The sequence below is a fragment of the Poecilia mexicana genome, unplaced genomic scaffold (assembly GCF_051168715.1).
Source record: "Poecilia mexicana isolate PSO_F unplaced genomic scaffold, ASM5116871v1 scaffold_10, whole genome shotgun sequence".
NCBI lineage: Eukaryota > Metazoa > Chordata > Actinopteri > Cyprinodontiformes > Poeciliidae > Poecilia > Poecilia mexicana.
The window spans coordinates 26,854,044-26,869,919 of record NW_028263379.1 but is presented as its reverse complement, the minus strand read 5'-3'; the positions used below and the strand labels follow the sequence as shown (position 1 = coordinate 26,869,919).

The window sequence follows — 15,876 nt, the reverse complement described above, 5'->3', positions numbered from 1 at the left end:
TCCTTTCTGAGCGGCTCTTTGGTTCAAGTTGTTGCAGGACTAGTTTTAGTGTAAGTAGAGACTTTCTGACAGCTTCAGCCAAGCATCCTCAGCTTACATTTACTCTGACTAAGTCCAGTGTGGGTCAAATCTGTGCCACCTTGTCTTGTCCCATCACAGAAAAGCATCGAAGTACATATGGAAAATGTTTGTAGGCATTGCAGTTCTTCATGTGCTAATGAGCCTCTTCCTCATTTTTCTCTTTTAGCAGTATTTAGAATAGATGGGGAGGAGAGGAGGGGGCAGCGGGCTCCCACCGGAACTGCAGCTGCACTGGAAACCAGTTTACAACATGACCTGATTCCTCCGCGGCACCACTGGGACTCAGGTGACACCAAACACGGCCAGTGAAGAACAGATGCGAGTGAAAGGAGAGAAGAGGGGAAGACGAATGGAAGACAAGAGAGAGAGAGAGGGAGAGAGAGAGAGAGGCGGGGAACTGACCTCTGCTCTGCAAGAGAGTCCCAAAACATCTGTCTGAACATGCAAAGATCCCCGTGGGAGAAAGCGATCCACGCCCAGGCGTGCACACGCGTCCCGTCGCGTGAACATACCTGCAGCCGAAAACACCTGCGAGAAGAAGCTCCGTCTCCTGCATCATGGATGCGGAGAGAGAGAGAGGCAACTGACAGACGCTGTAAATTTTTACACCTTGTTGTGCCCTCCTTCCGCTCCTCCTCCCCGTAAACTCGTCATTTCTTCATGGGGGAATTGTTTCCCTTCCTTTCATCTCGCTTTTATTTGCATTTTGTTTGTGTCCTCCGTTGAGATCTGAAGCCATTTTGGGATGAACCTAGTTTGTTTGAAGCCTTTTAAAAATAAATCTGACTTGACTTCAGCTCAAGCACAACGCCTCAATAAATGCGAAGAGCAGCGGCTCCCGCCACATCCCATTTCCATAAATACATTTGTTTAGTAACAATGCGTGCAACAACAGCAGCAACAACAAAAAAAGCTGCCTGGAAAAAACTTGCACACACACACACACCTGCAGGCGTGGAATCAGCAGACCATCACACGCGAAGGCCCTCACCCACTCACTGCCACGATTCAAATAGCATAAAAATGGAACGCCTTTTCTTTTTTTTTTTTTTTTTGGTTTTCTTACTTTCATATCTAATATTTGAAACATGTTTCTATATTAAATGTGAACAAGCAGTTTACTGCTGTCATGAACATTTTTGGCACATTTTGACCACAAACCTGAACGGGTTTCCTAGAGCTGACACAAATACAAATCCAGTAGAATTTAGTTTTTTTTTTAAGTGAAAGAAAAATTACAATTTTTAAATATCTGAAAGTATTTATGCATTTGTACTCAGCTCACCTTAGTTAACACAGTAAAAACACAATTTTCTACAATCACAAATGTTTCCCCCTCCCCCTTTTTACCATTTGTGCACATAGGAATGTATTGTTTTGTAAAAGTCTTGCATGGATTCTTAATTGGATTTAGGTTTGACCCGTTCAAACATACAAACATCCTTTGATCTCAACCCACTGTAACATTCCTGATTGTCCCATCTGAGCTGCGGCTCTCTGCAGCTCCTCCAAAGCCACCATGGATCAGCTGACTAAAACTCTCCTTCCTGGCCTGTTAGCTTAGCTGTAAGTGTGGGTGCTTCAAGCAGCTGCTCGGTTTGCTTCTGTCTTGGGCCGACTCTGGTAGGCGCCGAAGCAGGGGGAACTGCACTGCTTTAGTATTTCTGAGTGGAGAAACTTTATCCATCACATTATGTAATAGAAAAATGAAACTTGCTGACACAAAAAAAAAAAAACCCGAGTTCAATTATGCATGCATCAAAATCCTGCAGAGGGTAAATAATGAATGAAGAAAGGAAGTCCTACTGTTATTTACTTTATAAACAACAGAACACTGTTACACAGATAATGGAATTTTATCTTTTTTTTTCTTTAAAAAATTCGATATTTGATCGACGTAATTTTTATTCTTACCGTCAAAGAACTTCAAAAATAGATAAAATATCTTATTCAGTGTTTAGTGGAAGCTTAGATCACCATAACTTTTTTGAGTGCTCTAAAATGTGTATGAAATATTATTTCAGCAGGAAAAAAATGTATGTCAAAAAAAAAAAAAAGAAGAAATGTATCCATAACAAAAAATAAATAAAACCTTCGAGCTTGCTGGAGGAAACACAAACATACTGAAGTTGTAAAGGCAAATGGTTTCACATGGCGCTCACTGACAGGCCCCTGAATAAAACCGCAGCTCGTTTTGGCCGCAGAACGCAGCGAGAGCTGAACCAGGACTCTGTCGGACGAGCTGACTGACTGGTGCAGTTCAACCCGCGGGCAGGCTAATAGGAACCGTGGAACCCGATTTGATAAAAGACCAAGTATGCAACAAGGAAATTGAGCAATTAGCGAGCAGCCAAGCAGATCGCATTTTATTTCATTCCTGATTTATCTCTCTTTCTTCTTTTCTGCAAAGTAAACTCTGGTCGTGAAAAAAGAAGAAGAAGAAAACGATTCTCTGTTTTTGTTGTCACCTTTTGTTGGGGGGTGGGGGAGGAAGGCGAAGAGCCGCCGCTGAAGCCTGACCCACTTTATTCGGTCCAAGGTCTCCCCAGCGACTGGCGAGGAAGAAGAAGAAGAGGAGGAGAGTGGAGACTATATAGCAAGTGAGCCGGTGCGTTTGGCTCAGGCTAATCCCTGGAAGTCCATTATTCTCGCCAATTCGACGAAGCACCTCGCCTCGCCTCGCCCGGCGGAGGAGCATTAGCCTGTCTGCTAACCTGCCTCCCCGTGAAAACCCCCGCTTGCCCACAGACACACACTTTCAGTGTGAGGCGAGGGTCGGGGGGGCGGGGGGGTAGGGGGCCTCGCCACACCATATTAATCTCACAGTGTGCGTCTGTGTCTGCATGCAAGTGTGTGGCCAGCTGGCAGCGGGAAGCAACCGAGGCAGTTTGTTTTGCAGCCCTGGATGAGCAAACTGTTTATTGACATTTTCTGTGGTTAACAGAGAGAAGTCACAGAGCATGGATGCATGCATGTGTGTGTGTGTGTGTGCGTGTGTGTGTGTGTGTGTGTGTGTGTGTGTGCATATGCGCACAAAAACGCCCATTCAGCAGATATAAAGCAACCGCTCTTCCCTCCATCCCAACTTTCTGTAGTTCTTCAGGAGAAAGGCAGAAAAAAACAAACTGCAGGCTTCATTGTTTCAGCCATGCACCTTCCCTCCCTGCTTTTTGCTATGCAGCCTGTGTTTAAAGGTGGTATATTCCCATGTGCCGATGCTTGCTGTGTCCTCTGTCAGAGAATGTCACACGCTCCTCATTTGTCATTCTTCTCAGAGCTCAGAGGATGAGCAGGGAAGGAGAGCTTGAGGTGAAAACTCAGAAACTCGTACGTGCTGACAAAGGGGGCTTATTTGTCACATGGATTTTTCTTTTTTTCCCCCTTTTTTTGGCTTTATCCTAAACAGACGAATGCGCTCATATTAACATACAGGCATGAAAGGAAAGTCGGAGTCAAAGACATACATTTACACACACACACACACACACACACACACACACACACACACACACGCGCACACACACACACACACACCGGTATACATACACATCCGCCTCTGCCTTGGCTAGTCATCTCTGTCTAATTAGGAGGCAATAATCCGCTAGAGAAGAGTCATCAAATTCAGCCAAAAACAAACACTCCATGAGCACACACACACACACACACACACACACACACAAACATGCATGCATGCATTTCGTCCCCCCCCCACGCATGCATGCAGCATTTCCACACATCCCACCGTTATGCAAATGTCACCCTTACATAAGCGCCATTAAGAAGAACACCATTAGGCAGAAGAAGCAGAGGAATGTGTCTTTGTTTTCCTTTGTTTCTGCAGATTTGTTTCAACAAAGCCATTAAACATTCATCGCTTCTGCAGCGACTTGAGGTGGCTTCCCTGGCAAGCCAGATAGCTAGCCACTTCAGAAGAGGCACAGAGTTAAAAATAGCCGCGTGTTCCCCATGCATAATGAATGGCCAGAGACTGCGCTAACGCTAGCTCTTTCCAGGAGCGATCTGCCACGCTCTGTTTGGCCGTCTCTGCCCCCGGAGCCCCCCCACCACCACCTACGCCGGCGTTCCGAGGAGGGAGCCGTTCCCAGACAGGTGCTCAGAGCCAGACAGTATTCCCACGTAAACACCCACGGACCAGCTCCCCGCCACCGACGGCAACGACAGCGACGTTCTGTTCCCGTTCGCTCTGACACGCTTCGCTGGAAACACAAGTCGGGTCTGTCCACCTGTTAGCTTAGGTAATGGCGGACCGCTTTAGTGGAACACACACGTGCAAACAGCATGCGCCTTCCTGAGGATTATCTCGCTGTGGTCAGTTTCTGCCTGGCTTGGTAAGGCTCATTTCCTGCCCAGCATCCCCTCTCCCCGTGGGGCGACGGCAAACACACACACACGCACACAGTCGGGCAGGCGTGCGCTTTCGCAGCACGTGCAGACGCCGTTTTCTAGGTGTGTGTTTTTCCTCTTCACACCAGCCATCTCTCCACCCCCCCCCCCATCACCGCCTCTGCTTACATGCCAGGGTGCGCTTATGTAGTGCCAGACCGCCACTCTAAACTCATTTAGGTCGATTTTAATGGATGCCCAAAGCCAAGAACTTTCTCCACACCCATTAGATCCACAGCAGTCCTGTCTGGGAAATACGGCAATTTGCAATTTCATCTTAATGTTGCTCTCCCTCCAAACCAAATATCGCTCCTTCACTCTCTAAGCTCTCATCAGTTTACTCTGTTTTTTTTCTTTCCATTTCTTCTCCACATCTTTGACTTCCTATGCATCTCCTTTTCAGTCACTTTCTCCGCCTGTTTTTTTTCTCTTTTTTTTCCGCTGCCGTGCTTTGGATGTCTCTCGTCTCGCTCTCCTTCTGTTGCTTTTTTTCTTCTTCTCTTCTCTCCTCCACGCGAGATGTCTCATTAAACAGCTTCAAAAGTCAAAGTTTGACTTTCTCTATCTCTGCTCCCATTTGCCTCTTTGTGGCTCCTTTTCGTGCTTCTCTATAAGTTTTTTTCTTTTTTTTCCTTCTTCTTCTTTTCCTTTCGCTCGCCGGCTGCGTGTACATGCTGAAAGAAGCGCCCCAGAACACAAAGTGTGGGTGTATGCGAACAGGAGCGGGAGGAAGAGAGACTGAGGCCTGTGAGCCTCCCTCTCCCACTTTGCCAGTGCCTGCCATTAGGGTGTCAGTGGCAGAGTGAATTTATTTGCTGTGCGGTTACTGGGCTAATGATTGATGTTGCCCCAGCAAACAGTAAACCAATTAGAAGGCTGATGTAACGTCATTTTAAAAGCCTCCTAATCACGTTGCTCTTGAACCTGGGACCCGGGCCTTCCCTAATGAAGATTTATACTGGATCAAAGGAGAGCCTAACGCCATTAACAATAGATTGTATTCCACCAAAAATCACATTAGGACTTCTCTGCCCACCCCGCTCCCTCCCATCAGGCCTCTGCTAAATATATCTGCTGATTACAAGTGCAGATGCACAGAGGGACGGAGGAGCGACGGCGAAGAGCGGGAAAGGGGAGGTGGAGAGCCCGAAAGTTGGCCCGCAATTTGTTTAAGGATGAACGCTCGTAATGGCGAACGGAGTCGTCGCTGCGGATGTTTTGCCCGCGCGTTTGAGCGTGCCAGGCAGGAAAGCCGCGGCGAGGTGCCGATCTGCCTGGAACAACCGACGAGAGCTACTCTGGTGACGACCTGAAACCCTCTGAGCCAGGGAAAGTAACTAGTTTGTCTCTGCAACGCTGATCCTCCTCATGGCGCTTAGAATTCATCATCCCCTTACCTTTCACTTTCTGATGGATTATTAATGTCATATGCAAAATAAGAACAAGCACACCAGCTCACTGGCGTCTGTGTCGTGCTGCGGAGCGAAAGGGTTGCCTTAACTTGCATCATTATTTTTCAGGTGATGGTTTTAAAAGGTGGCAGGGGCGACATTTTAAAAGGAAATACCTTTAAAAGTCAACTAGTTTTTGTTTAGAGTTGTCATAAGAGACACACAAAAGGCCAAGGCAAATATCAGCAAATATTCAGGAGATTTCTTTTCAAAATATATATATCATTCCCCCTCAAATTTACATACTGTTTTTCAGTTAATGCATTTCAGGGGTGCTGTGGTGGTGCAGGGGTTAAGCACAACCCACATATGGAGGCCCTAGTCCTCAACAGGGCTGTCGCAGGTTCGATTCCCGGCCTGGTGACCTTTGCTGCATGTCTTCCCTCTTCTCTCATTACCCAATTAACTATCAAATAAAGCCAACTGGAGTCAATCAAACCTTTAAAACAACTCATTTCGTTCAACATACTCCTGGGTTACGAAAGTTTGGTGTCCAAACATTTTTCGTGGTCATATCATAATATATTGTACTGTAACTTTTTGTACCATTCAACAGTAAACCAAACATGTAATATTCTAATTAAACAAATAAAGTAGTCAGACTTCTGAATCATGCATAATCACATCCAAAACTTGCTGTTAATAAAAGAACGGGATCCAGTTCATTTCTTTTGGGATCGATAAAAAAAAAAAGAAGTTAAAAAAAGTCCCTAATCTATTCTTTGCAATAAGATCAGGATTTGGGTCACCCGGTCTTTAAAAAAATCCTTTCTGCATTTAGCAGAGTATAATAAATTAGTTAAAATCTGATAATGGTGCAGAAAAGTCTGCTTTGGAGTAAAAGTCTCTACGTAGAAATAGATGAGGCCTCAGTTACTCTGAAATTTAAAAGAACACAAAGCGTGGTTCTGACGGGACAACTCGTACCTTACAGCTTCCATCGTAAGCTAGTTTTTAGTTTAAATAAAATTAATTTAATTAAAAATAAAAGAAGTCTCCATCTGATTTATCCACCATTGAATAAATGGTTCAAATACAAATTTACAGCGACACACTGAGCATGAAGAATGTTTTCCAACCTAAAACTCTAATAAGATGAGCTTGAAGGCCAAATTCAACTCAGAATGAAAAAGTTAATCCACATACAACATGTCTAGTTTTTCATCTTATGGGTTATTTTTATACTGGCAACATTAGTGCAAAACATTTGTCATCCAAACCAATTTAGTTGTTGTGTTAAATCAACCCAGAGCTGGATTGTTGTGTAAAAGTTAGCGTATCTGATGCTCTATCCACAGGCCCAAAATTGGTTAGATGAGCACAACAAACAACAACAACAACAAAAACAATAACGTAAAACTCCAAATTGGACTGAGTTTGAATTTTGCAGTTTTTTTGGTTTTATCTTTAAAAATGACTGCATATTTTCAAGTGACATCACAACTCCTCAGTTTTACACTTCGGTGTTGTATCGTATGTCACACATTCACATTTAAATAAAACTCTAGTTTGTGTGGGTCAAGAACTTGCCATGGCATTTAGCAGCTCTAATAGAAATGTCATCTCCTCTTCCTCTTCATCTTCATCTTCCTAACTAAAATGTTCTTCTGCTTTTGCCTGGACCTACATTGTAAAACTGCTCAACTGTGACGTCATTGTCTCCTCTTGTGCTTGTGTTGCTGAAAGATTGTTCTGAAAACATCTTGACTAAAGTCTATTGGTATTTGAAAAAAAAAAACATACTTCAACGCATTTATTTTATAAATAATGCAAACAGCGTTCTGTTTGATTTCGAGCATTTCAAACATATGCTCACATTAGCAGAATGCAAATAAAAGCAGTTAAGCTATTAAAGCAAGGATTAGCATGGTATTTTTTATTTATTTTTTTTGCAGATTGGAGGTACAACGTAAGGACAGAGGATTAGGATTGGCTATGAATGCAAACACAAAACATATGGACAGATTAAAAAAAAAAAAATGTGGTGGATTGGAGCACTCGCTTACCCGTGGAGGCGGACTGAGCCCGGAGCAGGTACGAGTCATCTCGGTGGGGCTCCAGGTGGGAGTGGGTGGAGTTTTTCTCCAGCAGGGGAACCTGGCATTCCCTGATGGGTGGGGACGGACCGGGGGAGGGGTGATGAGGGGCGGACGAGGAGGACGGGAGGGACGGTGGGAGCAGGGTGGAGGAGGAGGTTGGAGGGAGTGGGCGACCTGGAGGATGGAGGGGACAGGAAGAGAGGAAGATGTTAGACAAACCAGATGACTGAGTGATATGAGGGTCACAGAGGCAAAATGAGATGCGGGCATTTTGACGGGTAAGAAGCGAAATCCTCTAAAGGGGCAGTTAATCAAAAAAAAAAAAAAAAAAAAAAAAAGACCAAAAGATGAATATCAAACGAGAAGTGTGAGAAATTTATGAGAGGATTCTTGTTTCAAACAATTAGAACATTTACGGATTGTGTTTGGCTCAAATCAGAGATTTCCAATGTGAACCCGCTCGATCTACAGTAGAAAAATCAAACTTAGCATCAAGAATCACAATGCGGCTTTTACAACACCAAGTCATTCAGTGAACCTGTTAGAAAATTTTCTTTTCCAGACCTTAACAGGAATATTAAGCATTCTCTATACAAACTCAAAAACCTGACAAGCCTGATTTCAAATAGTGTCGTCATAAAACACATTGGCAGTCTTTGGTTCTTTTCTTTTCTGATCCAATGAAAAGTCAATGTCACTGGTATGTTCATTAAATTTTTAGGATTGTGTTTCTTTCTTCTTACCAGGGGTTTCTTACTACTTGGAGGTCACCCTGAGCAGGTGCTCTTTCTGGCACACAAAAGCTTTTTACCCAGCACATGCGCAACATGTGATTTACCGCGATAAGCTAATGCCCCAATTTTGTATTTTCTGCTTCTCTCTGTGTTTGATTTCCTGTTTGCAGAAATATTCTTGGTTCGTGAACAGATTTCTCCCACAAACGACCTATTTCGGCCCAGCAAACGTTAATGACAAAGCGCGCACTCAACCCCTAAGTGGGCGCAGTTTGACTGACCGTAATTACCACCACAATTACGAACGGTCACTGGATTCATATACAGCAAAACAAGGCCCGAACGCTTCTCAATATCTTTATATAAAGTGAAGCTTTATATTTCCATCTCAATTTGAGGAGGACTGAAGAAAAAATATTCAAAAATTCACAAAGCAGGACTCCTGGTAGCTCCGTTAATCTTCACAGCAAACACAAGGGGACATCCACTCCCCGTTCACTGGACACGTAAGCAAGCAATGGAAAACTTGCTTGAGGACAAATAACATTCTTTTATTTTACACACCACCAGTAAGGCACAATTACCAAATCCAAAAACAAACAGAAAAAACTCTGCTAAGCATGATTTCTTTTACGTTTTCCCTTGTTAGCACAAACATGAGTTGTCTCCCCTGTCAAATTTCACACAGAATCATTTCGTCGCAAATGGTGAGAAAGAATTGCTAGCGAGAACCTTCATCTACCGTTCGGTCGTCCTCTATATACGTGGCTAAGACAAAGGGAATAACAGTGGAGTCTTTAAATAGTTGGAGCCGTGGGATGCATGGACACAATCAGGTTGTCCCATCCACCAGAGAGACGGATGGAGACAATTCGCACTACTCTCCAAAGGTTTGGAATCAAGGACAAAGACAAATCTAATAAATTCTATTTAGAGACAGCTCAAAATATAGAATAATTATGGCTGCCATATTTGCAGCTCAATCAATCAACAATATGGTAAGAATGAGGCCACTGAGTCCAGCGAATCCACTGAAGGACTCGGGTTATTAGAGCCACTAATTAGGTAGTCGACCAAAGACTAACTTCTGTCTTCTGCTGATTTTGTAGTTGAAATTATAGCTTGAGGGTGACGCTTTCAAATCACCTTGTTTTTCCTGTGAAGTTCCAATAAGTTTTCCACAATTGTTTATTCTTTCATTTGCAACCTCACCCAGACAACCCTTCACTTTTGTTTGTTTTTTTTGTTTTTTTTCGCAGTCAGACAAAAATCAGTCGGAGAATCAATGAGCGATAAGAAAAGGTTGCAAAACTTGAGTGGAGCTTCTGTTTCCCAAGCGCCTCTTTTTGCGTTATTGATGCTTTCCCAGGATACGGAAATGGAGCGATTTTAATTTGACGGCCTTCGCTGTGCCATGCTGAATATTGACAGAAATGACAGAAGTCAAAAAATCTGCAAAGGGCCGTGATAGATGGTGGACCTCTCCAGATGACTGTGCGATATTGCTCGCATCAGGAAAAAACTACCTGGTCGTGGGAGGGAGGGAGGGACAATCAATGCAGACATCATTTGAGAACCAAAACATTTGGACGTGTTTGTTGGCTACCTTCCTCGATTGTCCCAAGTCAAAATGTTAACATATGAATCTCTGACATATCTACACGCGTGAGTCTCTGTGTCCTCCTTCCTTCTGTGAAGAACCTTTGGAGAGGAACAGAGGCGGACCGGTTCGCTTCTGTCCTGCTGTCCGAGCCGCTCCACCTTGGAGCTTTGCATCGCAGAAACCAGAGCCAGGATCGATCCGCAGCCCCACGCTAACTGCACCCCAGAGAGACGCCCGCCTTGTCTTCTGTTTAGGTATGTGCGTGTTTGTCTGCGCGTGCATTGTGTGTGTATGTGTGTGCGTGTGTGTGTGTGTATTCGGTCAATCTCATCAGAGCAAACAGAGAAAAATGGATAAACAGTGGCAAAGCAAACACTGCGAGCTGACAGGAGCGAAAAGGAGACGGAAAAGGGAGGGACGGTGGGAGACGGATGAGGAGGTGTTAAGACGTTAAGGTCACAGGAGTATCTAAGGGAATAGAGACTGAAACACAGAGATATAGAAATACTGAAGAAGAAGAAACAAAAACAGCGAGAAGGTAGAAAAGAAAAAAAAGATGCCAGCCTGGAAGATGCACTATTTTGCCAAATGTGTAGTAAGATCTTTACACATGAACTTAAATGGCATGAATTCCTTAACATATACAATTTAATGCATTTTCATTTTGGACGAAATCAAAATCAAGAATTGTCTTAAAGGGCCGCTAGTGCCAAATGTATTGATAAAGCCTGTTCAATAACCTGTTAAAATATCCATGAATTCTTAAAATCAAATTGTATTATTGAATATTTTTTCAGTCCCTCCAGGATTCCATATTTGTGGTACTAATTTGGAAATATGTGCAATATTTGTGCTTATTTGTGACAGTAAATGAGACTTTTTATTACTCGCTGTATGGAGCACGTTCTATAATCTGACATCAAGTAAAGCCGAGGCAGCTGTTTAGTACAAGTAAGAGTTTTTGACAAGTTTTGAGAAAAATCTGAAATAAACTCCCAATTATTAGCACAAAAAAAGTGCGGGTATTTGTTGATTTTGTCTGGATTTCCATGATAATTCCTAAGAATTATCATGGAAATGATAATTCCATGATATCTCAGTCGAGGGACTCAATCAGTCCCTCGACTGATTGATATAATTTGGCAGTAAACAGATAAAAACTGTAATAATACTTAAGCACACTTAGTGTTCAGTTTACAATCTAGGGGGGCCACATAAAAAGCTACAGCGGGCCGGATTTGGCCCACGGGCCTCGAGTTTGACGCATGTACTTTAGTGTGTTTGTCCTTTCCCACTTCGCAGGTGAAACATATTTAACCTTGTGGCATCGCAGAGTGTTCATGGGTTTAACAGAGTGCTTGTGGGAATATTCGTCCACTCTCCCAGGTGCACATATGAGGTCAGACGCTGATGTTGGATGAGAAGGTGCGGCTTCCAGTCCCCTTTCTGATTAATCCCAAAGGTTCTGTTAGGTGGAGCTCAAGGCAGTCCAAATCCTCTACACCAAACTTGTTCATCTATCTTTGTGGCCTTTGCTTTGTCTAATTTTTCTGGTGCAAATTCAAGTTGGAAATGGATAGGCCATCTCCAGACTGCTTATTCTAAAGCAAGAGCTTAAATTAAAAAACAAAAAGATGTTTCGGTATGCCTCTTTGCTGAAACTATGGGGCAAATACAAACTCTAATCCATCATCCACCAAAACTTAGCACATTGCAGTCAGGTAAGGTCCCACACCTAAACTCGGTTTGCAATCCTAGAGAACTCGTCTCGGTTGATTCAGCGTACAATAGTTGCATGCATAACAGCACTGGAACACTGTGCACGGCATTTCCTGTGATGTAGAGTGTGGCTGGTGTTTCTCAGCTTATCTCAAAGATTCAAGACGTTTAAAAGATCTGTAGCTATTCCCTGTGCAGAAAGTTGTTGATTTGTGCGAGCTGCGCACCTTAGAATGAACTCCACCTTGTCGCAGAGTTGCTTCTGTTATCACTTTCCTCAACTTTGTTTAATATCTAGACTCCCCCCACCCACCATCCTAATGAGCTTATGGAATCGAGCTCCTGACAGCAATCCAGTCTTTATCCGTTTTTATAAACATCGTCTGAAATCTTAGGTCCTAGATCTTACGCGGATGGGTTTATGGAAGTCACCGGAACGCTTTAATTCAGCGATTTGGACAGGTGTCCCAATAGGAACGAAAAGCATTAGAGGAAGCAATAAGAGGGAGCTGACCAAGGAGAAAACAGGAGGGAGGGGGAGAGAAAAAAAAAACTGAATGAGCCATGGACAAGCATGGAGAAAAAGTTGATCACTCAGTCCTCAAATGATGTTGGGAAAGGATTTTAGCTATTTGCATATTTCACGCGGCCCGTAATGGGGCTATTGGTGACAGCAGGCGATGAAAAATGCCTCTGTTTAAGACTGTTTTACTGCTGTTGCTCGGCTTTATCACAACTTTGTGAGTCTGGACCCTGTGCGCGGCGAGGCTATGTGTATGCGACTGTAGTTATTAATATTTTAAATCACTTTAATTACAAAAAAGGAAAAATTGCACTAGTTGGCCAAAAGCAATTAAGGGAACTTTAATCTCCTTAGCAATTATGCTGTGGGGCATCCTTAACGCAGTCATTTCTGCCCGCTACATTTCTAGAAAGGTCAGTGAAAATTGCTTTGTGTTATTAGAACAAAGACTTGGCAATGAGCTCACTGGGTTCTCTTGACAATTTGTTCACCGCCATCCTTCAACCGCCTCTCCGGCCATCTGTATACAAGCTCTCGGGCCTCCACTCCGTTGCCCGGCGTCTCTCGCTCTCAGAACCCGCCGTTCTCTCGCAAGTGTTGATTGGTGCGAAAAAAAAAGAAAGAAAAAAAGAAAAAAAGAAGTGTATCATGGGGTGGGGAAATCAGAGTTTGTAGCACCGCGCTAAAAGCACCAGAGTCCCCTTGTTGATTCGACGGTGAAACATAATCGTCCTCAGTTTGGGGAGCAAGCCCCAGCTTCGGTCAGGGAAGAGTCGGTTTTGCCTGTTGCTTCGCTCAAGTGCTTTCCTGATCGTCGTTCCCTTCCTCGTTTTGTTGTCTTCTCGTTTTCCCAAACCTGTCCTTCCCTCCTGGCTCAATCTGTCCATCCGTCCGGCCCATCTGGCTGAGGTGAAGAGCGCTAAGCCGAAGAGAGGAGAGTGGAGTAGAGCGAGGGATGGAGCGACAGCTGGAGCCCAGTCAGACAAGGAGAAACAAATTACCCCTCTAACGAGAGTCATTCATCATCTCTTCATCTCTCCCCCACCCCACGCTCCGTCCCTCTTCTTCTTCTTCTTCTTCCACACCTCTCTTTAAAATGCAGTGCACCTGGATGACAAAAACCAGATCAGCCACGAGGCTTTTCTCGCCGTTGCTCTTGTGTTAGCTGCAACTTGTGCACCTTCCAAAGATAATATGGTCGAAATCAGGAGGGCGTGGAGGTGGGATGGGGGTTGCTGGGGCTCAACATGATAAGGCTGATGTGAAATGATTGAATGAGCAGAGCATCGGAAGGGAGAAGACACATACCCACACTGGCACATGGAGAGGCTCATTACCATGGCTGCTGTCATCACAGATGTTGGACTGAGGGGGAGCTGTCAGTCAGTGTGTGCGAGTCTAACTATATATGTACGCGCATGTGTGTGTGTGTGTGTTAGTGCCGCGTGGTATTCTGAGGGCTATTTAGACAGCTGCTGACACAATGAGCCCTTTTCTCTGTTTATCTATACAGTCCAGTCACTCTCCCCCTCTTCTCTTTTTTCCCCTCTCTCTCTCTTCCATTTTTTTTATTTAGCAGATTTAACAGTGAGTCTTGCACACCTGTTGTTGCAGTGTCTGTATGCGCAAACGACAAACGCACGCCGCCTCCTATGCAGGAACGCCGGTGCTCGTTTGCTCACATTCGTCCGTCCCTTCGCTTTGTGCCTTTTCCTCCGTAATCAGCTCGGTGGCGGTAAACGAGAGGCGCGATGAGCAAAGAAGGGAAGGGACGGCCGGGCGCATGATTCAGCAGACGCATTTTAATTAATAAAGTTGAACTGGAAGCCCAAAGACTCGATTGTATCGCCGGTTCTTCTTTCTTTGATGTGTAACAGAGCGTCTGGGATCCTCTTCTCGCCTGGAGCTCTCCTCTCTTTCATCTCGCCTGCATCAATTCATTGCTGTGCAACTAGAGGGGCCCCAACTTCCCATACAGGCAGATCCTCCATGCACACCGGCTGCCTTGAGCTGATGCTCAAGATGCCTTCCTTTGAATAGGTTAAAAAGAAAAGAAAAAGAAAAGGTGTTATCCACACTTGCAGCTTCGCGGTGCTCTCTGTTCTGCATTACATCATTTGCCTCTCTGACTTTGAGCGTTCTAAGAGCAGCTTTCTAGTCGAGTTACTGAGCGATTTTCACTCAGAGACAACTAAGGTTTGTAAATATGATCAGCGCACACAATTAAATCTTAGAAATTAAAGTGTAGAGATAACTCGGTCAGTTTTGAAATTAGGTACAACCAGCAATTTCAGCTGTCAGAGGTTCACTTTAGCAATCTTTTTTTTTTTCATTTTTAGCCTGCAGTTTACTGCCTTACACTTAAGATACAGGGACTTGAGACAAAATAACAAAACGTAGCTATCGAGACCTGCCTCTTTTAACAGGAGAGATGAGAAGCTCGACGGTGGCACACGTTGGTGAATAAACAACATATTTATTAATCTTTAGTTATTAAAGCACCATTTCGTCATTTTGCTCTTAAGAGAAAGGCAAAACTTTAGCTATAAGCTGTAAGTGCAAAACGAGGAGAAGGCATCAGAGAAACGTCACTAAACAAAAAAACCAAGAGCATCACTGCGCTGCAAAGCTATAATTATCTTATCTTGATAACGTTGCCCTCATAATTGTTGAGCCAGACTTGTAATTTAAATTAAAAGGGGATTAATTACACCGCCCTCGGGAAGGGGTACAATTGAGATCCATGCCAAGGTCATCTTTTGAAGCAATAAAAGGCTCGTCGCCTCTGCCGGCCACGTCTGACACTCTTGTCATCTCAGCCATGAATTCTCTAAGATTTCCCTTCAAGCAGTCCTTCATTTTTTTTTTTTTTACCTGCGAGCTTTCTGTAGCTTAATAAGGCCCGTTTGTTGCCGAAGTCATAAGCGGCGAAGGCGGTCTGCGTGTCTTTCGGATACGTGTCTGATCCGGTCAGTCGGAACGTTATTTTCGGATCTCTGAGGACTGATGAACAGAAAGTTTAAATGTTGCGTTAACAACATCCGAAGCATGAAACCAGACATGTTTCCTGCCAGGTAATGACCCCAGTGAGCACAGCAACGTGGAATTCACTCTGAAAATAAAAACACGACTTAAATGCTTTAAAATAAAAGCAAAGGCTGCTACAAATTCTTGGAAGATAGTATGGCGTTTTATCAGAGGACACGCTGAATACCATGGTTACATATTTTTTCCACTCTGCCTCAAAGATCAGGGGGCGACTGATTTTCTACTGCTGGAATTAATTAACAGTTTGTGTTGATCTTTGTGGAAATATGAAGAA

At 43.9% G+C, this 15,876-nt stretch overlaps 1 protein-coding gene across 1 annotated transcript in view; it reads right to left on the bottom strand.

Moving 5' to 3' along the window:
• The window catches only part of tenm2a (teneurin transmembrane protein 2a), a 328,161-nt gene that overhangs the window by 79,392 nt on the left and 232,893 nt on the right, over positions 1–15,876 (bottom strand). The window contains exon 4 of the mRNA XM_088009751.1: positions 7,943–8,149. Coding sequence (XP_087865877.1) covers positions 7,943–8,149 — 207 coding nt within the window. The remainder of the gene's footprint in view (positions 1–7,942; positions 8,150–15,876) is intronic.